The sequence below is a fragment of the Varanus komodoensis genome, unplaced genomic scaffold (assembly GCF_004798865.1).
Source record: "Varanus komodoensis strain SLA01 unplaced genomic scaffold, ASM479886v1 scaffold35, whole genome shotgun sequence".
Taxonomy (NCBI): Eukaryota; Metazoa; Chordata; class Lepidosauria; order Squamata; family Varanidae; genus Varanus; species Varanus komodoensis.
Genome location: NW_025335856.1, coordinates 249,907 through 274,451, shown reverse-complemented (window position 1 = coordinate 274,451; position 24,545 = coordinate 249,907). Strand labels below are relative to the sequence as shown.

General features: G+C 43.4%; 1 protein-coding gene and 1 long non-coding RNA gene across 5 annotated transcripts in view; one reads left to right on the top strand and one right to left on the bottom strand.

The window, feature by feature from the left end:
• KEL (Kell metallo-endopeptidase (Kell blood group)) overlaps positions 1–20,711 on the top strand; it is a 39,701-nt gene extending 18,990 nt beyond the window's left edge. For 3 of the 4 annotated variants that reach the window (XM_044439537.1, XM_044439536.1, XM_044439539.1), the window contains 13 exons: positions 638–703; positions 862–1,050; positions 2,884–3,029; positions 4,483–4,612; positions 5,030–5,140; positions 8,194–8,292; positions 8,678–8,755; positions 10,102–10,205; positions 10,967–11,077; positions 12,295–12,362; positions 13,593–13,759; positions 15,610–15,705; positions 17,019–20,711. In XM_044439537.1, coding sequence (XP_044295472.1) covers positions 638–703; positions 862–1,050; positions 2,884–3,029; positions 4,483–4,612; positions 5,030–5,140; positions 8,194–8,292; positions 8,678–8,755; positions 10,102–10,205; positions 10,967–11,077; positions 12,295–12,362; positions 13,593–13,759; positions 15,610–15,705; positions 17,019–17,195 — 1,542 coding nt within the window. In that variant the 3' untranslated portion in view covers positions 17,196–20,711. The remainder of the gene's footprint in view (positions 1–637; positions 704–861; positions 1,051–2,883; positions 3,030–4,482; positions 4,613–5,029; positions 5,141–8,193; positions 8,293–8,677; positions 8,756–10,101; positions 10,206–10,966; positions 11,078–12,294; positions 12,363–13,592; positions 13,760–15,609; positions 15,706–17,018) is intronic. The other variant, XM_044439538.1, reaches the window with a different exon arrangement.
• Positions 20,712–22,904: 2,193 nt separating this feature from the next.
• LOC123028023 overlaps positions 22,905–24,545 on the bottom strand; it is a 13,322-nt gene continuing 11,681 nt past the window's right edge. The window contains exon 3 of the long non-coding RNA XR_006415613.1: positions 22,905–22,918. This is a non-coding gene — a long non-coding RNA (uncharacterized LOC123028023). The remainder of the gene's footprint in view (positions 22,919–24,545) is intronic.

Below are 24,545 nucleotides of genomic sequence, written 5' to 3'. Positions count from 1 at the left end.
TGTCAAAGAGCTAACTATAGGAGAGAGAGATACGATTCTCAAAGAGCATCAGTTAATTCATTTATTGTGATCACATTTTGAGGCAAAGACAGTACCATCTAAATTAGCCTTCTCCCAACCTGATGCCCTCCAGTTTTGGACTGCATCCCTGAACATCTTCTGTGCTGGGTAGGGTTTTAGTCCAAAACATCTAGAAGGTACTAGCTTGGGGAAGACAAATCTAAACAGTGCCCCACTTTGCCATAAAACCATTTAGTCCAAGGTCAAATGTTGCTTAACTACAGAACCTAGTTCCTTATTTCGGTGGTATAACAATGTTAGTGTAAAAAATGTTACTGATGTTTAAAATGGCAAGAGCTATGGGTGGATTATTTTTCCACTGAAAACTGGGCTAAGTTTGAACCTGTGCCTATGCGAATTCTATGCAAGTTTGTGCCTTGTGGATCTTTTAAGTACCTAGTATCACACCTGACAACAGACTGTCCTTCTGCAGTCCTCTTTCCATGGGAGAAAGTTCCATAGACTTTCATGACTAATCTCCCATTTGCTGCAAGTTTAATACCATTCAATCCCTACCACCTATTGCATTCTTTTATTATCCTGCTGCTACTAACTGATCCAAGCCTTGCTTTCTCAGATTGACCATCCGGAGTTTGAGTTGCCACTGGAAGCTAACTTCAGGAAACCAGTAACTTATCCTGAGGTAGGCTATCATACTGAGGTGAATGTTGTCCATATGTGTGTGGATGGCTGTGAGGTGTCTGAGGAATTTTATGCTTTGGTCTGAAAAAGCAAATAGTGTGAGAACAAACTCAAATTCTGTTTGATAGTAAAGTTTATTCATTCATTTATTTTTTACAGGTCCTGCGTTCCTATTATTTGTACCTCCTGAAGCTAGGAAAGCTGATGGGAGGACATCCAGATGTCACTTCCACCTACATATCCTTGGCATTCTCCTTTATTTCTAACCTCCAGAAGGCAGTTACACCCTTGAAGACACGACAGGAAAAGAAGATGTTATTTTACCGTACCACCATCAGAGAATTGCAGGTCTGAAACATACCCGTAAGGAGTAACAATTCTATTTAGCTCATCTGGAGGCTCAAAAAAAAAAAAAAAAATGGCTACTTTAGTTTCAAGAGGCCTTTGTGAGTCTCCTGGCTTGAAATAGTTCCATCGTTTTTGTTAAACTGTGGTTTGGATTGAAATATCCTAAGTTATTTGAAAAATGCCTGACATTGACTGGGTTCAGATGGTATGCTGTGGCTTATCGTGGGTTATTTAACCCATGGGTGCCATTTTCCACATGCAGCCACCACTTGTGTGTTGCCATTTTGTGTCCACCTGGAGAGCGTGGGTTATGTGAGAGTTAAACAACCCTCATATCATCCTAAAACAGACCATGGATTATATGAGGGTTGTTTAACCTTTGCATAACTCATGCTCTCTGGAGTCACATGACATGACAACCCCCTGAGTGTGGGTTGCATATTCAAAACGACAGTTGCACATGCCACAGCCTCACCCTAGCTTACATAACCCATGATCAACTGTCACGTGATGAGAACAGCTCCAATCACTGGCTGAACGTTTCTAATGTGACAGAGAGACAGGCTAAGTAGCAGGGTTTCTAGCTGCCATGCCTGAAATGCTGTGATATTAAAAAGACGCAGCCAAAAGAGAAAGAGAAGGAGTAAAATAAGAGGCAGGGTGATGCCAGATGACAAACTAAGAGAGACAGGGAAGAATGCTGAAGGAGGGAGTGCTCCACAGGAACAAGGGGAACAAGAGTAGTCCAGAAAACGTGCAGAGAGAACAGGCGTGCATGCATCTGTGAGCAGCAGCTGCAGAAATGAGGAATTCTGGTTCTCACATGGGTAGGAAATAAGTAGGAAAATCCTGTACTGCAAGGCTGTTGCTTCAGTTCAAGGAGGACTTCCTTAAAACATGAGGGAGGGGGAATTGCAAGGAGGGTTTTTTTCCCTTCTAAATATATTTACCATGAAGTGCAGTACCTTGACCTCAGACTAATTTTCTCTTCAGCAACAGAAACTAGTTGAAGTGTTTACTGAAAACATCCAAGGAGTTCTGCCTCCTTGCTAGGTGAACCCTACCCTACATCCATGGCTAATCACCTGTTGTCCACAAGTTAACAAGTTTTTCTTAGCACTCAGCCTAAAACTCTACTTCGATATATGTTGGAGTACTGTGTACAGTTCTGTACAATAAAAATATTGTAGAGTCAGAGAAGGCACAGAAAGGGCAACCAGAATAATCTGGGGGCTGGAGATCCGTTCATATCAGGAAAGGCTAAAGCATTAGGAAAAAAGACAACTCAAGTGACTTTTAGTATTGGGGCAGCATATAAAAACTATAAATAAATAATAATAACTAAATTTATGCCTGCTTTAGAGAAAGTGAGTAATGAACTTTTTTCTCTCTCCACTAGCAAATCAAACCAAATAAATTGGCAATTTTTTTTAATAGCATGTCTCCCAGCATGAAGAGGAACATGATGGATCTGCTTGCCCCACAGCTGTCAAAGATGAGGAATACGTCAGAAAAAAATGACTCACACCCCTAATTAAGCACTATTGCTGAATTCGCAAGGATTCAAATTAAGTTTTCAGGGAGTTAATAAATACGCACAGTCCTGAGCCTAGATGGCCTGTTCGTTTCATTTTCCTACATGTGGGCTTTAAAAAATGGAAGTTCTTTTTATCTTGAATACAGGGAACTTTAAGAATTTTGATAAATTCTGATCAGACCTGATCTGTAGCCATTGCATCATTCATGGCAGTTGTATACTAAGGGAACGCTCTCCTCGGGTTCTAGGAAGGTGATCTGAAATTGTCTTAGTACACCATTTGTTTCTGCTTTTAGGAAAAGGCTCCTGCAATTGATTGGCTGTCGTGCCTCAGGGCTGCTTTCTATCCTGTACAGCTGAACATCTCCCAGCCAATTGTTGCGCATGACATGGATTATTTGAAAGGAATGTCACAGCTGATTGAACAGTGGCAGCAGAAAAGGTATGGAACGGCTGTGTGGCACTGTGGCTTCTGCTGCCTGGAAGAGCAGAGGCAGCCTGTCCTTATTTACTTAGGCAGGCCACATGGAGGGGGAAGGTTAGGGCCGCGCATTGACTCATGGGAGTGTCGTTATGCAGGCTGCTTCAGTATCTCGCAGGCAAACGCTGTGAAGCTTGTTCCACAAAGAAAAAGACTATGGTTTTATAGCCATATCTCTAACAGAGGGCATCCAGCACTGCCCTCGCCCATCTTGGTAATAACTCTCTAGACCATGGCCAATTAAACCCCAATATAATAAATTAACATGTTGCATTCTTGACTCTAAACCTTGCTTAAGTTTTATTATTGAACTAAACAGGTCATAACAATGACAGTAATATTAAAAAATATACAAGACTTGGTTACAGCAGTACAAGACTGTTACATTTAGATAAACATTTTCTTTTATAAAAATGACATAAAATAAAAAAATGCAACCAGGCTGCAAGAACAATAAACTTTACAGCGCAGTCAGGTATAGTGTTTTAAGCATGGTGGAACAAGTTTAGATGAACACTGAATGTGGTTTTAGTTTCCAGAATACACATTCAAGCCACTTCCCTTAAAGCTAAGTTAATCCATAAACAGTTGGACTTAATCTTGTCATAGATAAGCAGGTCTGGTTTCTTTAGGAAGGAGTGTACCTGATGCACCACCAAAGCAGATGAGAAGTGCTCCTGGCCTCCATGGGGACATTCAGCAGCACTGATGGATGTGGCAGCTCACCGAGGGGCAGAGCTGATTCTTAAAGGGCAGCACAACCTCACCCAGTGGCGTGAGCTACATCACTTTAGACCCTGGACTGGTCCAGAGGGAGGGGGACTGTAGGTGGCCCTAACACACAACTAGCATTTCTCTTCACTCCCACCGCCATTTAGGGATGGACAGCTCTGTCTCTTTTGTTTCATATAATATTTGCATTTTATCAAGCCCAAGTTTCTCCCCTCCTATTTTGCATCTATTTGTGGATTTTTTAAAAAAGCATTTTTGTGCAGATTTTCTTGCACATAAAGCTTTCTATGTAATTTCCTCTAACAAAGCATTTTTGCTGGCATTTTCCTTTAACTTCTGCCTTTTAGTATGTGTCCCCTAATGTAGGCTTTATTATATGTAATTTCCACTAAGCTACACATATTTGCAATCATTTTAAGGCCAAAAATGGCAATCAACACTCGGAGTAATGTGAAAATCAAAGGGTCATTGCTTTCTACAACACTAGCTAGGAATGCTGGGAGTTGCAGGCCTTTTTTGCTTTGTAACTATTAATTGGGTTGAACCTTTACTTTTATTAATTATCTTCATAAAATGTCAGCATTTCTTTTACTGTTAGGATTTCAGTACAGCACTCTTGAACGAGTTTAATATTCTATATAGTGTTATGTAACAAATCTGAAATAAATCTTGTTTTTTCCAGAGATGTACTACAGATCTACATGATACTCTGCCTGGTTAGAAATCTGTCCCCGGCTCTAAGTAGGCAATTCCAAGAAGCTCGCCAGGTACTGGCAGACATCCTAGAGAGAGGAACAAGAGACTCAGAAATGGTGATTTTGCTTCCCTTTACTACCCTCATTTTCTGTTGCAGAAATAATTAACACTAGGTAGATAGTCCTGTTTGAAACTTTTCATTTGCAAAGAGGAGAAATTGGAACTCAGGGAGAGAGAACATATATAGCTCTTGAGGCGTGGGAAGGACATTTGATAAGGGGGGGCTGCTGCTCGTTCTAGTAATCCACCCCCCCTTAAGTATCACAAAAATTTTGATCCACATTTGTAGACTATAAACAGGGCAGCAGAGAGGAGTATCATTTGAGCTCAGCACTACACATCATTTTCTCAGGATAGATATATTTATGCCATGAATGTAGAGGGTGGGAGATGTATATTCTGGCATCACTCCATTTCATTCTCTGCTACTTGCTCAGTAGAATTTCCCAGTGTCATCTTCCTTTCTTTCTTAGGTAAGAACTGAGCGTTGGAGAAAATGCTTGAGTGAAACCGGCACATTCTTTGGCCCTGTACTTGGGAGGATGGTAGTGCAGAAGATCTTCCCCCAGAAGGCCAAGGATCTCGTAGGTATTCAATAATATCTGACATTGACTCACTTTGATCTGTCTTCTTGGCTAATATCCCACAGTGATGCATTCCGTGCCTTCCTCTTAATCTTGGCTGGTCTTGATAGTGGAGGTTCAGGGACACAACTTCCACCAGAACTAGCAGGGATGCTACTGCAAAGGAAGGAAATAGGGTGGTTCCTGGAAGTGGGAATTCTGTGGCATCTCAGTATCCTGGCTGACATCCTCCAGCCCTCCATGCAAAGGAGCTGTTGGCTGAACTCAGCATCTCCCTGACCGATCTGCTTACAGACACCTCCATCTCCAAGCCCAGCTCAATGTTAGGACAAATGCTTTATATGCTAAACCTACCAGGTAGGTTCTATCCCCAGTATCTCTAGTGAGATCTACAGGTCGCAGGTACTGGGAAAGTCCTCTTCCTAAGAATATGGAGAGAAAATACTAGGCTAGTTCTGGTCTGATCCAGTATAAGGCAATTGAATATACTGAACTAGGAGAGGAACCAATATTAGACTACATACAGAAGTACCAATGTTCACTCCTTATGATCTCCAGGATAAGAAATTGTAGGGAAACCACTGAAAGCCTTGATCGCTACTGCAACTTTGAGTAGGAAAAGTTGAAGGGATTAGCAGTCTGACTCAAAGAAAGTAGCTTCAGATTATGATGGTGCCTAAGCATCGTATAGAAATCAAAAATTTCAACAGATATATGAACCTGTGAGCAAAGACTAACATATTGACAGATTAGGATGGGAAGGAAAGTTCAGAAGGAGAGGACAGCCTGTTGGGTTAGGCTAAAGTGAAAAGATGTGTGGTAAGGAGATTCATTTCATTGTAACTGGAGATAAGGGGGCACCAGAAAATGGAAGTGCCACCAGAAAATGTGGGGCAAATAACACAAAAGAAAGGGCCCCCACATTCTGTTTTGAAGGCCCCTCTGGGTTGGGCTGCTGCCAGAATTGTATTTAGAGCCCAAATCCCTGAAAAATTAGCCATTTAAAAACCAAGAGTACAGAAAACACACTTGATTGCAATAGTTGAGAGGAATGCCATCTCAATTCTCCATAATAGGTAATTGAAAACTATCCTGGAGAAAGAGATTGAAGCAACCTGTGTTTCTCCAACTAAAAACAAATTTTGGCACAACAGGGAACAGACTCCAGCTACTAACATTGCCAGATGAATATTAGGCAAGAAGCATCTGTAATCTATGCTGTGGGATGTTTTGCACCTAGCATTCAGGGATAAATAGATTATCAGGCTCAGTTAAGTTCCCATTGAATCTGCATTTAGAATGGTTCTTTATTAAAATCCGACTCCTCACAATCTGTATGTTAAAGTCAGCACTGAAAATAATCATGTTTTCCGTGTGTAAATAACTTTTTAGTTTGCAGAAGCTTGCTAATAGTGATTCTATTAAGTCTGAGGTTAAACGGCTGGAAAATATGAAACTTTCAGCCTTTTAACTGACAGCTGAGGGCCTAAATACAAGGCATATTAACAGCATGATTGGCAGTCGGTTTGTGTACTTTTGAAATTTAAGTGTGCTGATTAATGTTGGGTATGGGAATTGTCATTGACACCACATTATGCAGGGAAGGCAAGTTGAATCATTCCCTCCTCATTTAGTGAAAATTTGCACAGCCATACATATGCACACACGTGCATATATGCGTACCCACACACAAATCGCTATTGGTGAATAATGCTCCTGCTAGTGATTTTCATCAAGGCTGAGACTGGGAAGGGAGGACTTGAACTTCTACTCCTAGCATGCTGTAGTGGTGATTCCAGCAGCTCTCCCATGGTGTTTACTATTTCAGAACTGCACCGCAAATGTTAATTGGATTATTAACATAGCATGTCATGAATCCTCAAACTTACCAAACATTTAAAAGAAATAATTTAATTTTAATTATTATATATAAAGTAAAAGTAAATTTGCATAGTTAGAAATGTTTCAGTAAAATGTTTTAGAAAAAAAATCAATATAGTACAATCGTTATGACATATTATACATAACTAGTTTTTAAGGCACTGCAAGAGTATTTTGTCACAATATGGTGGGCCTCTCTGTAAAAAGAAAAACAAAAACAAAAAAGAAAGAAAAAGAAAAAGAAAAACTACAGCAGGAGTAAGAACTCTCAAAGATCAATCCACCCACCTATAAAAGATAACTTACTAAGAGTTTCTAAGGAAGATCAGCTTACAATTGTTACCTGCTCTGGGCTAAATATTATATTATGAAGGAAAGTATTGATTGGTTGTATGAACTTGTTTTTACCAAGATCCTTCGATGACAGGAATCTTCTGCCTTATTTCTAAGCAACAATTTTTTTGCATCTGAAGAATATAGATACCCTTGAAGTTTGTCTGTGGATCACTGCATTTCTCTGCATTGATATGTATATGTATATGCACTTGCAAATTATCACAGTGAAAGTGAGGTCTAGTCCTCACTGAGGCAGCAAGCCTGTGCCTGGACTCCTTTCCTTCAGACTGCAAAAGGGTTCGATGCTGGAATTTTCTTCTAGACCTCCCACATTGCCCTCCATTGAGCTACTGTGCTATCCTGAATTGGAGAGGAGGGTCACAGCTCAATAAATGGGCATGTATCTCTCTGTTCCTTGCACCAGACAGGGAGCATTTCTGTGGAAGGGACTATGGCTGGTTTCAAATGTAATGCTAAACCATTGTTCAGGGTTCTGTGCATGACCCTTCAGCTTGTGCATCACCTCCCCCTCCCATTTTCTCAGAGGTTCTTGCTTCTGCTTCCAACTAAACAGTTTGCTAGGTGCAAACTTGGACCTTAGGTTAATGGAAGAAAACTAGGAGCAGAAGCAACCATTCTGAGCTGTGTTGTGTTTCATGGCACTGACCATAGTCTGTCCAGGCTCACACATACTGACAAGCTGCCATGGAGGAGAAGAAGGGAGCTTATGAGTCCAGTGCTCATTCATGTAACGCTAAACTATGATTTAGTGTCATGTCAACATGTAGCCCACATCTTTCCTTAATTTTGGGGAACTCTCTTCTTTCCCTGTCCAGGCTGAGAAGATATTCTCTGAGATCCGAGATACTATCCACAACCACCTGGATCACGTGGAATGGATGAGCCACCAGTCCCACCAAGAGGCCAAGGACAAAGTATGTCTGTGCGTTGGCTGGTTATCAAAACTAGCATGTATACTGGGCCTCAGTGGTCGAGAAGTTTCCTACTATTTGCCAGTAACACAGGTTGAGGTTACAGACCCTGTTCCCTTCCATAACTGAAGAGAGCTCAGGTTGACACCATGCACTGCTGGGGAGTCCACACGTTTAAGTTAACTCCAGGGACCATCAGGTTCCTTGTCCACCCTCCCCGCCCCATAATATATGGCTCTAATGTGGTAACTGCTTGTTTAACAGCCACATTTCCATTCATAACTCCATACATTCTAGAAGGTATTTAAAGCAAAAACAAACACAAACCAAAACCCAACCCAACCCAACCCAACCCAACATGTCTTCCTGATTATTTTTATATTTTCAGCTGCATAGTCTCCAAGTGGAGATTGGTTACCCAGAAAACATCCTCCAAACAGATGAAGTAGAAGATGAGTTTCTAGAGGTAAGTTTGCATGTGACTGTCATGCCTGATGCCTCAACAGAGGCGGCACTTCACGAGGAAGAGTCAAACGCCCAAAGAGAGAATCAGACATCAGAACAGGAGGATTTATACTTGAGGCCCTGTGGCCAAGTGACCCTCCCACAACCTGGCTTGGGAGTAGCTGAACAGAGAGCCGTCCCTCATCCTGACCCTTTACCCCTTGGGCAAACAGCCAAGCCTCTGTCTGACCACGAGGGCCCTGAGGGAAAAGACACTCCAAGTTCTGCCCCTGAAGAGCATGGGCAGGATGCCCCCCTTCCTCCTGACGCTGAGTCTCCTGAGCAAGACACAGAAGACGCAGGAGGCGGGATAGATTTGTCTCGCACGACTCTTACGCCATTGGAACAAAAGGAGGCTTTATCCCACCTCAGGGGGGAAAGGTGGGACAAAGAAAGCTAATCCCACGTGTGTACCCTGAGGGATGTCACTAAGAAGGTAGCAACTAACTTGTAAAGGTCATTACAGTAGAGCTTATTCGTAGCATCGTAAATCTTGTAGAAAAGTAGCAATAAAAGACTTTAGTTTTATTGCCGGCATAAGTGTGGGTCATTTTACAACTGTGAGCTGACACCTCACAACAGTGACTTGCTTTGCCACCATCCCATCCTGTGCCCCCATCGCCTACGCCCTCTTTCCGCCATTTGAAACCAGCATGTGATCCTTTTCATATCATCTCTTGGAGTCAAAGATTGTGAGGAGATGCAGCTGCTGCCCCAATAGTCATTTCATTCACACAGCTTCTGGTGAGTTGCAAGTGAATTTAGAACATTTTATTGTCATCTTCCAAAAGCATAGAACAGCAGTCCATAAATCAAAAGCTAAAACAATAAAAACAGAGGAAACAGCAGCATTTCCAGGAATACATGAAATGCATAGTGTGTAGCGCTGTGCAGGGTTTTCCCTCCCCCCCCCTTAAAGCAGAGGGGGGCCCACTTGTCATCAGGGCCACAGCATGAAGGAAAGCAAGATTTAGCCTTTCCCTCCCCAACCACAACCCCAGTGAAAATCACCCTGGTTTTTTGGTGAGAGATTCAGATAGTTTGGGAAGAGAAGGATCAAAACTCTCAACGCACTTGATATTAATACACTTGATGATGAAAGCTACAGATCTTGGGGGAATGAAGAAGGAAGTGCTGGAAAATGCTTCCTATGGAGCCTTCTGCAAAACCCAGACCCCAAATCCCTGCAGTGGGAAACCAAAGTAGAACACACGTGTATTACTCTTGCCAAGATGGTGTGTGAAGAATTTTCTTTCTTTCTCAGCTCCTTTTCCTGCTCCTAACCTCTTTGCCTGATTCTTTCTTCAGCTGGAGATTCAAGAAGATAAATTTTTCTATAATGTGCTTGCTTGCCTGAAGTCTCTGCGGAAGAGGATTTTGCTGAGGCTCATTAATCCCCATCTACAGGATGAGTATGTTTTTGCTCTGAAGTGGAAGAAGCGCACACATTCACGCTAGACTGTGCTTCTTACCAGTGACAGATGCGTTTCCTCCAATCCATTTCATTATGGTTTCATGCTCTTGCTCTACCCTGCTTTCCACTCTGCCTGCCTTCCGACTTAACTTGGAGAATTTCTAAAATTAATTTCTGAACTGACACATTCCTTATAGAATGCTGATTCACACTAGCACATACATGTGATCAAAGCAAGATTGCATTCCGATTTAGTATGTACATATGCAGCATTTACAAGTAAGGGGGAAAACAGATGCAGGCTGAAAGCTAGATGACTTCATGAACTATAAACAAAGTTCAGAATAATATTTACTACTACTACTTCTACTACTACTACGTTGTTATTATTAAAGCATTGTAGATTGCCACTCCAGTAGCAAAGTCGGTTGATTCTGAAGCCCATGAGCTGGAGAGAAATGTGAATGTGCCTGGTTCATATGTACTTGTACATTACTTGATTATTTAATACTTGATGACTGGCTGCTGAATGTGAAAGCTGACTCTTTTGAAAAAAAAAAGCTGCATTTGTGATGATTTTGAACTATATGAAAACTGCTTGTGACACTAGATTCATGATTCACACATGCAACTTGTCATATTTCAGTTAAGGTTGCTTGAAGAGACTCATTGAGAAGGGTATAGAGGAGGGAAAGATGATTGTATTGGCCCATAGTTCCTTCTTTTGTCATTATCTTTAAAGAAAAAAAATTGTTTCAGATGGGAAGTGGCCCCTTGGTCCGTACATTCATACTACTCGCTGCGGCGTCATGCTGTTGTTTTCCCTGCTGGAATGTTCCGCAACCCCTTCTTCAATATTGCATTTCCCAGGTAAGGAAAGTGGTAAAGGTGTCCATACAATGATCACAGATTCACTGCAATACATTACAAGCAGCATCACAAAAATTGCCAAAGCAGTTTGTTTGAACTCGCTAGCACATTTGGAGACCTAAGAAACTGTTGTGGGCACCACCACAAAATGGTTGCTGTGGGGCCTGCTGGGGGAGCTCTGCGTCTTCATAAAGGCCAAGTGCTTCCCCAAGCAACTGAGCGTGAGGCTGAGGTTGAGTATGAGGACCCAAAATGAAACCACGTAATCATTAACCACTAACCCTGTCCCCCACGAGAAAGAACAGCAAGTGTGCAGGCAAAATGAACTCATGCACACCCAGGGGAAACATAAGAGGGCTCATCCAGGCAAAACTCCCACATACCTGCAGACATCACAAAGGCCCCAGGCATAGCCAGAGAGCAAACCAACAGCAGCAGCACATGCATGTGTCTACACTGTATGCACAGGTGTGCACAGAATAAAAGGTGGGGGGAGGGTCACACAAGTGAAGCTGTCACATGCACAGAAGATGCCCATGCATGCAAACCACACTCTTTGCCCAAGCGCAGGCACAACTCATCCAGCCCCCAGGGCTGGATTACTAAATACCCGCAGCTGCTGTCACATTCCAGTCCCTTCTTTCTTGATAGATAGGTAGACAGGTAGACAGACAGGCAGACAGACAGTTTTAGCTGGCTGATGAGGAGCCCTAGAAAGCAGAGTTTCTGCCACAGCTGTTCTACCCTCTTCCCTTCCTATCTGATGAATGCTCCAGGCTTATGTGGGATTCAGAGGCATTCTGAGGAGATAAAGCAAAGGAAGAAGACGGGGTGCTGGAGGCTAGAGCCAATGCTTTTTTTCTAGCATGCCTGCTAGAAAAATATTTTAAAAAATAAAATGCATGTTTAAAAAAACACACACACAGGAGGGGCCATGCACCTGGAGAGGTGTTTGGGAGTGGTGTGGCCCCACAGTCGCTGTATTGCTATCTCCAATGGAGTAGAAAAGGTGGACATGTATGGGACAAGCTGCGGTAGTTTTAGCAGGCCTTCTTCAGTGTCCCAGGAAACCCTGACCCTTCTCTCTCCCTGTTTAGAATATGTCCACAGGAAAAGAAGATACCATTCACAGCTGAAATTTTGTAGGCTTTCCCTAAAGAGATCCTGTAATTTAAAGACTGTGGCAGTTTCTAAGCCCTCATCTTGTGTATTTTCAGTGCTGTAAACTTTGGAGCGATGGGTTTTTTCATGGCACATGAGCTGCTGCACTCCTTCTATGAATATGGTATGTACTGTGAGGCACTGTGGGAAATCTGCAGGGCTTGATCGTGGGGTTTTGCTTCTCTAAAGGCACAGATCCTCATAAGTAGGGATGCCAAAGAAATCTGCAACACATGAGTTCAGATTTATAGGAATCAGACCTGTGGATTTTGCAGCTGACTGCTTTTCCCAAGTCATGTGGATTCTGCAGGTTTCTGGGCCATTATTTTACAAAAAAAATATAATTTAACACAAATGTAGACATAGAAAAATATTAAAACTATTTAAACACATCAAGCAAAAATGCACATTTCCCACATAAGCTAAAGTGTGAAAATATGCATTGGGTGTGTGTGCATATTTTGGCAGGGGAGGCACATTGTGTATTTGCACAAATCTAATTTTGTCAGTGACTGGACAACAGAATGGAAACTGCTTGGAATCCATGAAACATAGATGGACAGATTTTAGAACGCCTGTTTAATCCCCCTAGCCAGTGGTTTTTTATGCTAAACAATTTCTGACCTGCAAAGCAGAATCAGGAGGGATTATTTTCAGGGGCAAAGTACCTGGTGGGTAGGACACAGGTGCTTACCCCTTGTGTCCACTGCAACTCCCTCTTCCCCACCATCCACTTTTTCTTGAGCCAGGGATCCAGGCCTTTGCTCCAGTCTCAAATCCTCGCAAGGGAGAAGGTGGCTTTCCTCTGCCCACTGCCTGTCCATGGCAGGTTTCTCCTTCATGCACAGTTGTTCAGAAAAGGAGCAGCTGCCTTGTATTAGGCAGCTTGTAGGTGATGAGCAATTCTGGTGCACAAGTGTAAGATAAAAACCACTAAGCTTATAAACACAGCACTTAGGTCAAAATTAGAATCCCTAATGAAAAATCTAGCAAGGAAATGCCTGCCCTAGCTCATGCCTAATTCTGTCACCGTGTTAACTCTAAGCCAAATTAAAAGCACCTTTGTTTTGGCATTAAAAACCACCTCAAGAAACTGGGGGAAGAAACAAGACCCTCTTTCAGACTCCCACTGCATGGTGAAATGGCTACAATAGCCAAGTTCTGGATGGCAAAATATTGGTGCAGACCCAAGAGGCTCCAAGGTGCAGTCTTGGCTTGCATCAGTGACATAACTTCCTCCTCTCCTCAGCTGTTTCTTGGACAGAAGTGTTGGGGTACACAGGATGGTACTAAGGTGCAGCAGCCAGTGGGGCAAATTGTCACTTTTCTTCCTGGATTTTTCTTTTGTTCACAGTGTTGCCGAAGAACTGTTCTGTGTGCGATGTGAGAACCCTGCCACAAGGCATAAGCTGTCTTGTGAAACAGTTTGAGAGCTATTCCCTGAAGGGCTACAGCATCAACAGCACCTTCACCCTCCTGGAGAATGCAGCTGACACCGGGGGACTTGCCATCGCTTACCAGGTAGCAAAAGCAGACCCTCATCAGCGCTCACAGCGGCCTGTCCTCTGCCCCAGCCTTCAGCCTCTCCTCGGTCCATCCTTTACACTCCATGCATCTTCCCTTCTCTCTCTTACGTGGTGCTCACCTCATGTAACTTGTTGCCCACCTAATTTCTTCTTGTACCCTGGGCTCCTGTGTGCCCATTCATAGTTAAGGTTGTTCACTTATGGATCCACAATAAGCACTATTTGATTCATCCCCCACATCTTCATGGATCCCAAGATTATATAGGAATGTTATTTCTGCCTCCACCAATGTTATCTATTAGCACTATTATTAAACATTTCACCTCCCACTTCTGTCTGTCTCTCTCTCTCTCTCTCTCTCTCTCTCTCTCTCTCTCTCTCTCTCTCTCTTTCTTACGATCATACAGAGATAGCATTTCACCAAAGTATATAGATGTCCAGGGGTTTGGATGGAAAGTGATCTTTGCATGAAAATGCCAGGAAAATTACAACAAACAAACTTGATTGCTGCAGAACAGAAGGGAAGCTTGTCTGCATACTTAAACAGTGGTGTTGTGCAAGAAAGTGATGGAACAAAAAATGGAGGATAGGAAATAGCTCTTGAGACTGCCCAAGAAGACAAGACTACTTTTTAATGCAATTTGCAGGAGACAACATAAGGCAATAGTCTTTGGTTCCTGCCTGTATAGTGAGAACGTGCAAGAAAACAATGGGAAATGTGGTTGACTAGGTAACAGGTATTATGCGGTGCAAGTAGTCCAAGCTGAGCAGTAGACTGGCAGAGCATGAGAAAATGAGTAGGTGAAGATGCAATCCCCAAATAGTACATTTCCCCCCCAAATAGTACATTTCCCAGGTAGAAGAAAAGTAATTTTGGTGTAAACTATAGCTATAAAGGAATATAAATATGAATGCCCTTCAGGTGCCAGCCTTTCTATGTTGCACCATTTATTACCCAACAAACAGATTTAAAATGTTAAGAGTACCTGGCTCTGCCTTACCTGCCTGGAGGTCGCAATAATTAGGAAATGAACAGCAATATACCCTTCCCAGGACCATGCCAAAGTGATTCTGCTCTGCCTTTCCACCAATAGGTATTCAAGGTGGCTTATGCTTGATTTTTAGGATAAAGCAATGAATTTTTAAAAGGCAAAACTGCCTAAAAACACATAGATGAGAAGCATCAGGAATTAAATGTGGAAAAGGTCAGCCCTTCGTGTTCTGCTTCTGGACGTGTCAGACCATGCCTGTGCCAAGAGAAGGGGGCTACTTAGTTCAAGCCCCACATACAAGGTCTGCTGCTTGAGCAGCCTATCTCTTGGGGAGCAGCCGGTCAGCATGGGCGGGAGGGCTCTGCAGGGAAACCTCGGGGCTGATTTTCCATGTTCCAGTGGGGAGGGCATCTACACGCCGACATGTAACTCTCTTGTATGCCTTTTTTTCACGGCAGAGGTCCTCTCCTGCCGGGCCCCAGGGGCTTCAATCGGAGGGGGAGCAAAAGGAGCATGCTAAAGGTGCTTCCAGGTGAGGGCTTTATTGTGCAGTCGGCCCAGCCTCATTCACAAAATTTTATTGTTGGGTCTAGATGACCTTGTCTTCCATTCCCAGTTCATCTTCCTCCCTTTTCCTTACCACATTCAAGTTATATGGAATATAACCTGTTTTGACAGACAGATAGCTCTAAGAGCCCTCTCCTTGGAAGCACCCTCTGTCTAGTTCTCTCAGGGTCAGCCTGACAACCTAGCAGAAGGGGAGCTTCTCCCTGGAGGTTGCTCCTGGAAAGACATGCCTAAAATTGTGCATGACGTTCTGAAGTTTGATTTTCTCTCTGTTCTTTGTCCACAGGCCTATAAGAACTGGCATGCAAAGCACAGAGGGGTAAAGGAGCTACCTTGGCCTGGGCTGTCACATCGGCAACTCTTCTTCATCAGCTTTGCCCATGTAATTCACACTTTGCTTTTCTTTCTCATTTCCTCTGATTTGTCCTGGCTGGTATTAAGCTGCATTAGTGCCAAGCCCAAGTTTCCCCCTTGTGTGCCCTCTTCCTTTATCATTTATTTGAACTGAGTCCAAACTCTTACATTCGTGGACCAAGGGGAGGCACCCCTTCCCCCTTACTGCTGCCACGGCCCTGGGACTCGGCACTGGTACTTCCGCAACTGTGCAAGGACAGCATGGCAGAGGAAGAGAAGGTCTGCTGGCTTCCTTTCGTGTTTCCAAATTAGCCTTTCATCCTGGAGCCATAAAATTCAAGGGGCTGCTGAAATTGGCCCAGTTCAGACTTGTCAAGAGCTCATGTTTGCAACAAGGTGTGTGAATGGTACTGAGCTCCAGTGTTCATGTGCTTCTCTCTAGGACTCAGGGAGTCAGTGAGGTTCCGCCTTATGAATATTCTCTTATTTTCACCTCTGAGCTCAGTTCGTCTCATTCCCATTTCGTTATGTTAGCTTCCCCCTTCCTTTCTGCACATTTTTCAAATGCAGCCACAAATTTGGGAACTTGTGAGCTTCTCTAGAAAATTGTGCCTTTGTTTTATTCTCATTCGAGGTTGTGAACAGACCAAATTCAAAGTAAAAATGAATCCAAATGAAATTCTCATTCATCTCTATTTATTTATATATTTAGTTATTTAATTTTTGTACTTCCCATAAGTCAAAATGACTCTCTGGATAGTTTACATAATTGAAACACACAAATAAAAAAACAATATATTAAAATCAAAGATAAATAATACGTCAGTATACAAGCATTGCTAAAAAAGTAATAATAAGCCCTCAACAAATCCACAGCAGTAATGCTCAAATTAATTCCGGGTACAACAGCAGTAAAATACAGTAACATGTAACACGGACAATACCTCTGCTTCTCCCTCACCTACCTTCTGCCTGTGAGGGAAGGGAATTTAAAGCTTACAGACATGTTTGTAGGAAATCACTTTTTTGTGTAAATGTGAGGAACTCTCATTTGGACAAATCACATTTAATTGATAAACCAGGATGCCGTTTTGTTAACAAAGGATCATTTTCTTTGCTCCAAATAGCTCCCAACTCGAGTCAGCTTTCTCCTCACTGAGTTGCACAAGCATGTTTGCCCTCTTAAAAGTATTTTTAAGAAGTTTCTATCCTGCCTTTCTCCAATATCAAGGCACCCAAAAGATGAGGGGAAGAGTGGCAGATAAGAATGTGCAGGATTGGTGTGAAAAATGACTCACTTGCTACACTGCTCAGTATTTACAAGATTTGACTTTTCTACAGGCAATGTGTGGGCGCCAAAGCCTTGAGGGATTGCAAGCCTTCGTGCACAGGGACCCACACAGCCCCCCGCCACTCCGTGTCCTCGGGTCCTTAAGAAACAGCCAGGATTTCGCCAGGAACTTCCACTGTTCGAGTAAATCTTCAATGAATCCTGTTCTAAAGTGTCGCATCTGGTAAAACCACCTGAAGAGCACGCGTGGGACAGAGAGAGAATGAAACAGTGGGGTAATGCGGATTGAGGGGCTTTAGCCATGCTTCTTGCACATGCTTCTTCCGTTCCTTCCCTTGGCAAGTCCTGCCTTTCCTTCCCTTCTTCCACCCAGATGGTCAAGGTGGAAGAAAGTCCCATCTCTCTGGTAAGAGGAAAGCCGAGAAGATACAGAGAAGATACTGCACTGCAGAGATCTTTACATCTTAACCTGGCCTTGTGGCCAACTTCAATCGGGGTACGAAAGATCAAGGGATGAATTTCTGGTTACTGGGTTTGGTGCTTCTGTTCTGATCAGAGCTGAAACTGACAGCAAGAGACTTCTTGACAGCTATAACATGCAGTGATGAGACACTAACAGACAATGAATGCCAAAGCATGGTTGGTATTAACTACAGAATCACAACTAGAATTGGGGTGTTAAACTTGTTGCTAGGTTGGCCCACTTTATAATGAAGCTGAGGGTTCATACAGCTGAAGGATCCTCCATGACCAAAAAGAAAAAAGGAATCCTTTCACATAGAAAATTAGATTATTACATTGCACCTGTAGCCTGCCCTCCTTCACAGCAACAACCCTGTGGGGTAGGTTAGGCTGAGAGGCAGTGACTGGCCCAAAGTCACCCGGGAGGCTTTAAGGCTGAGTGGGGCTAAAACCCAGTTATCCTGAGTCCCAGAGCAGCCCTCTTAACCACACTGACTCTCTAGATGACAGGAAAAGAGTCCTGTCCTATTTTGCCTTCCATATATTATTCAAGTTCGGGAAAAATGTATTCCATGTTGTGAGGCCCCACCCGAAGTCTGAGGTGGCTGTGTTGATTTCAGACTCAGGTTGTTTATCTCTGTTGGAAAGAGGCCATTATTTGATCTTCAGATGCCCAAAGGGAAACTAAAGTTTAAAGCCCATCTGCTTTGTTTTCTGCTCCTCAGCTTCATAAGTCCTTTTCTGCTTCAAGACAAAATAGTGGCCATAGCTGTGGCTTTTCCAGTTTAAAGATCACACCAAACCATAGTTTGCACACACCATGATTTGAAAATACATTTCAAATCATGATTTCTGATCTGGTTTGCTGACTGATCGCAAGCCATGGTTTCTTAGTTTCAGCAGCATACCAGACCAATTAAATTATAGTTTCGCGTGATAACAAGAGTTTATCATAAATGAATGTACATTTTTTGCTAAAGAGGGGGGTTCTTTATTTCATAGAATTCATATCATGTAATTCCAAGATTAGTTTTGTGTAACCTGCGCCCCCGCCCCCGCAAGTCAATAGCAAAGTGATTGTGCTTTCTTCCTCTTTCCATCATCTGGAGACCTAACCCACAAGTGGCCTCAAGGCTCCATCCAGCCTTCAATGCATACTTAACCTGGGCTGTGTTGAAACTCTGTCAGATTTGATGCAAGATGTGGTTGATGAAACTGCTCACAGTTTCTCTTATAGGGATAGTATTTTTTAATATTTCATATACATCCAGTCTCAAGTACATTCTGGAAAAAGATGCAGAGCAACTGCTAATGGTTTCTCAAGGAGGTCTTTCAGGAAGCACATTCTCTCTTCCTTTCTGCAGTCAAACAAGTTTTCCCATGCAAGCTCAATACATAGAAGGGACTTAGTGTTAGGCCAGGCCAAGTGTTTGTGGAGGTAGGGTGGAGATGGGCATAGTGGCATCTGGTGAAGGTGGAGGATCGAAGCTAGAGACTCAGGGAGAGAGTCTGACTTTGCCTGGTGCCACAAGGGTGAAACTTGATGGACACATTGAGGAAGTAAATAGCAATTTTCTCAAACCCTTGATTTGGCTTTTCACACAAAGATTTTGATGGTGAAAGACCCTGAGAAGAGGCCAAAGTCCTGAGTGTCCAGTTTATCTCGCGATCTTGCAACCATATTAGTATATGTGAAGAACAGTTGCCTCAAAGAACAACTGAGCTCTGCTGCTACATGATGTTCTTTGATCTCCAACTAGTTTAGTTAGTTGAAAGTCCACTGCAAGAAATCAGAAGCCATCCTGAAATTAAGCCACAGTTTAGTATATATAATGAGAGTGCTCTGATCAAGAGAAGAAAAGTTCAAAACTTTGCTGAAGAAAAATCTTTTCTATCCTCTGCTACAGGACAGGTGAAAGAGAAGAGAGATCGCTATTCATATTCTTTATTATTTTAATCTTGCCACATCAGAATGGGTGCTGATTGGCTGCTTTCCTCCAAAATAAAGTGGCAAGAGTGAGAATACTTTTTAAAAACCACATGAGTTTTTTCTACTGTTGTACATGCTACCCACCCAAATATACAATACAGTGATTTCAGGAGGACAACCAATGAAGATGGTTCTGGCATCACCTTTTATTAGACAAAACTTTGAGTTTAAAATACATCCAAACTTTTTTTCAGATCTGCATCTCAATGTTTTCTTGAAAACAGTATAATTAAGCAAAAGTGCTAAACAGAGCACTGCACAACTCAAGGACACAGCCCAAAGAGTCTTTTGCTGAGCAAGGGTGTATAACTGTTGAGTATATTACCATCACCAGAATGTACATTCCACCATTCGATCAGTAAAATTTGCAGCTGGTCAGAGCATTGATTCTTCTCGTTGCTCTTCAGCTGCAGAGATTGGAACATATCCCTTACATGTCACAGGCACAGTCCACTGGGAATTTCTCCTGCAGAAACCATATAGAAAGAAACAGGAGCTGTACAAAAGCACCGTTGTGCTTTTCTGAAGTTTTGCTTGTTTTAAAGCACGATCCTATGGCAGGGGGCATAGGTGTATCTGAAGCCCAAGCCCCAAGATCATTCAGTCTAGAAGCTGGGACTCTGAAGGGTGAGCCCATGACCTATCCTCCTTGCAGTGAGCATGGAAAGAATCACAGCTACTGCCTTCACCAAGGTCACAAATGTACTTAAGGGGAGAGGAAGAGGTGTAGAGGTGAGAAGCCTGGGACTAAGGACTTATGCCAATTTCTGTCAGTATTCCAGCCTTCTCCCCCCTCTCTCTCCCTGGCTATCTAGATAAAAAGCAGGACACAAGCCAAGAGAGAGGCAGGGACTGCTGCCACCACACCTCATTTGGGGCATAAAGAGGGCATGCAAGCTTCTGAGTTTGGAGGGTTATGTGGGTCAAGGATGGGGGTGATAGAACTGCACCTTTAGTGGGTTTGCGCAAATGAATTTCCCCATGTAGTGTGCCACTTATTTATCAATTTGACTGCAACCTGTGCAGTGAAGACTTTGTCCAACTCCCTTAAAGAACAATTGTACTTTTTAAAATTTCTGCTTTTAAAAGACATAAAACTAGGTTATAATTGATAGTGTTCATTGATACCATCTTTATGCCACTGTGACTAGCACAATTAATGAAATGAACTAGTTTTATCTAGTTTCTACAACAAGTGCTAATCTTACTGTGTAACTCTGGGGCTGCTGTAATGGCACCATTGCATTGTGTGCTCATTTGTCTTTAAGGTAAATAAAAGTCTTGAATTTTATGTTTCTTTTGCATATAATTGGGAATCACAGTGCAGGGAAAATGAGTGTGGGGCACTGGGCCACCAAAGAATCTGTATAGAACAAGCTTCTCTTGCACATCTACCATGAGCAGTTATAGGGGACATCTATGCCCGTTTAGGATCAAGCACAGCAACAACCATCAGGAGCAACAGTGGGGGCTTTGGGACTTGTGGTGCTCATGTAGAATGCAGAAGGATTTACGCATCCCTTGACTGGTCTGAGAGGAACCATGCAAGAGCTACAGAGAGCTCTTGTACAGAGAGCCGAGCTACAACCAGTGCAGCCTACATAAAAAGCAGCTGTGATCTGAGGACCAAACCAGATGTTATATTAAATTTCTGATTATTTCTTTAAAAGAGCAGCTGCATGGGGTAGGTTGAAATAAGGACTGTAGTACATGAGGAGGCTGTTTGACCCATTCTTTAATGCAATGGTCCCAGTGAAAATGGCCTCTGTGAAGTTGTTTTCCTCCACATCTGGATTGGCCTCGACAGTTCTGGCAGCCTTCTCAGCTAACTGCTGAAAAAAGATGGGGGAGTTTGCCCTGATGTGCAGAGAGTGAATGATGTGACTGGCTGGCAGGCCCATCCTCTCAGTTCTCCCTAGCTGCATCTCACTTAGCCAATCATAGCTAGTGGTCAGGAAATGAGGGATCTCCTCCTCTAGAGTAATTTCAAGGCACATGCCTCCAGTTTTCCCTAAGTGTGAAGAAGAACCCTTCAAAATACTAAAAAGAAGGACAGTCCAGCTAGTTTTCCCATGAAGAGTGTAACCTGTAGCCAGGCTCTGTTGGCTGCTGCTACCTTGCCACTGCAGAGCACCAGGTGGACATGACCAGAGCAACCTCCCACCTCTGCCAGCTGCTTTGTCATGCCCCACTCTCCCGTGCTCCATCTGGCTAGCCCTTGCTGGTGGTGGCAGCAGGGATCAAGCTCTCGGGGGGCAGCCATGGCCTACCAATTGCAGCTCAGAGGAGGGGGGGAGGGGAGGAGGACCTTCTGGCCCAGATGACTTCCTGGAACCTACTTGGACGCCTACCCTCTAGGAATGAGCTCCCCAAAGAAGTTCTCCTGGAGCCATCTTTATACTCTTTTCAGCACCTGGAAAGACCTTTTTATTCCACCAGTATTTTAATTGTTAAATCAATTTTTAATGGTGTTTTCACAGAAGGGGATATGTCTTTTATGAAATCAGGAGTTCTGATGGATGTTCTTTTATTGCCATTCATGTTTTCATCGCTTTTGATGTTTTTATACTGTTTTATATTGTTCTTATTTGGTTTTTATAGATGTAACCTGCCCAGGGAGCCATGTGGCTAATGGGGTAGGTTAGAAATTAAACAAACAAACAATAGAGTCTCCTTAAATAAGCAGCTCCACACAGGGTGGAATTGTACCTGTACTACTTCAAATTACAGGTGAAATTGCCTGATTAAATACTTCTTCAGCAAACATTAAAATAATTGTGTACATAGAAGCTAAGGTATATCATAGCAAAACATGGCTGGCATTCTTCTTGTTTGCTGTGTACAGTGAGTTTTAAAAAAATGTCAGTGCGTTGAGCATGCAGTCTCTTACCTATGGCCAGTGGTATAGTCCAGTGCACTTTTAGTGCACTTTTAGTTGTCAGTCTAGAATGCTTCTAAAACCTGAGAGCATCCATGAGAAAGCATCACAAAGGGAGGGTCAAAGGGCAAATCTGTGGCTTAGAACAGACTACAAGATTTGGTTAGGGGTTTTATTGGTCCTCTTAGGGGCCACCTTGCAGAGACGTGTCTAGCTGGTACAGAAGTCCTGTTGTCTGGTAGTGTCCCAACGTTCCCTGGGCTTGAGCGATGAAGCTCAAGGTACCTCTCAGTAGGCAATCATGAAGCACAAGTAGATGTTCAAGTGGTCTTCATCCATTATCATGGCTAAGACTTCTGGCTCTACGTCACGCATAAAAAAAAGAGCATGACACAGGCGGTGTTCAGAGAGATGGCCAAGTCCAGCAAGATGTCCTTCACTGCTGCATTCGCCAACCGCTGGAAGTCCTCACTCTCAGCCATGTTGATCACCTCCATGCCTTCCCCTGTTGATGAAGCCACAAATGTTTCTTCCATCTTCCCCCCACCTTAAACACAAAGGGGGAATCAAACATCTCTTTTCCATGACTTCCACTTTCTCTCTTCAAGTCACCCTACATCCTGATACACTGTCCTCTCCTTGCCTTTCTCCCGAACCATTTCTACATTTGCTTCATATTTTTTCTTAACAGTACCCTCTAATAGACATGCACTTAATTTTATGAGGTCTGTAATTTGCTGAGAAGAGTTGCCTATTTGGAAAGCACTGTTTCGCTAGCCAATTCCCCCTCTGCCCTTTCCCCTAAGTTTTAGTACATCTGAGACATCTGTTTGCAGACATGATTACCCTAATCTGATGCTTCATAGATGGGAATGCAAACAAAAAAAAAACAAGGGCAAGTTTCCCCATGGTGCAACACTCTAATGGCTATTTCCTTGCTCCCCTGGATAGCAGGAAAGGCATCTTGCCCGACCCAGCTGTAATCATGCCCCGAGATGCAGATCTAATTGGGACAGAATATATATGAAGATGCACATTTAAGTGCACAAGCCCTTTGAGAGTCGCACTATGTGTACGGATGGCATCCCAATTTGTTCCATGTCTCCCATTGCCTTGCAAGCATATTTTGCCAAAAGAAAGAAAGGGAAGGGAAGGGAAGGGAAGGGACGGGATGGGACGGGAAGTCAAAAATGGGATGTCTTGGGGAGGCAAGAATATGCTGCATGTGCCCCTCGCTTTGCAGAATTATATGGTCTTCTACTCACTGTCCAGAAATGAATTGCAACCTTTTCACCATCAGGGCAGTCCAGATTTTGGAGTCTGTTCTGTGACTGTGCACAGCACTTCATGCAGCTCCCTGTGCTGGTCTGCCTCGTTGGTCTCTCCAGTGCCCCGGAGAGCGGCTCCAAGAGCACAGCTCACCCCAAAACTGCTTTGCACTTCTCTGCAACCAAATGTTGCTGGGAAAGACCAGTCCTGGGGCACAGTTTGTCACTGGTGGCAGCTTAGCTCCAGGAGTCCCTGGTGTTCACTGGATATTTTGTGAAACCCATTCTGCGCAACCAACCCTGCACAATATGTGACCCATTGCCCAAATGTAGCCCACCAGACTTGAACTGTGGCCTGCTTGTGCCCCCCACACCCTGCTAGCTACTATTTTTGCAGTCCTGGGCAGGCAGCAAAACTAGGGGCTCCCTGGGGTCACTCACTGACTGTTAGATGTCAAGGTTATTACTGGGCAACCACAAAACAAATGGTATCCTTTCCTCACCAATTTGCATCTATAAATTAAGGAAAGCATGGAAAGAATAGCAATGGCTGGAAAACTAGGCAGGGATGCCTACTCAGTCAAATTAGCATTTAAATCAGGGTCGGGTAATTTAGGGGCCTCTGGGGGCCCCCTTTGACCCGCCAGCCTCCTCTCCGCCACTCTTCTGCACTGCCATCAAGCTAAACGTGGCAGCAAAACACCGGCAGTTTCCCATTTAGTTTCAGGATCCTCCTCCCACAGAACGGCAACAGGCTCAGAAGCAGCTTGCTCCTCTAGCAAGGTGGGTCACTGCACCTCAGAGCCAAACTGCCTCTGGTTTTGCAGCAGTGACTTTTGATGGCCCCTTATCTAAACACACAGGAGATCTGCTGGGGCAGGGCTGGCCCAGGGTATTTAGCTGGCTGAGTGGACAAGATGCATCCTGCCGTTCCATGTGCACTGGCTACTGCAACAGTGACATTGGAGAGACTTCCCCA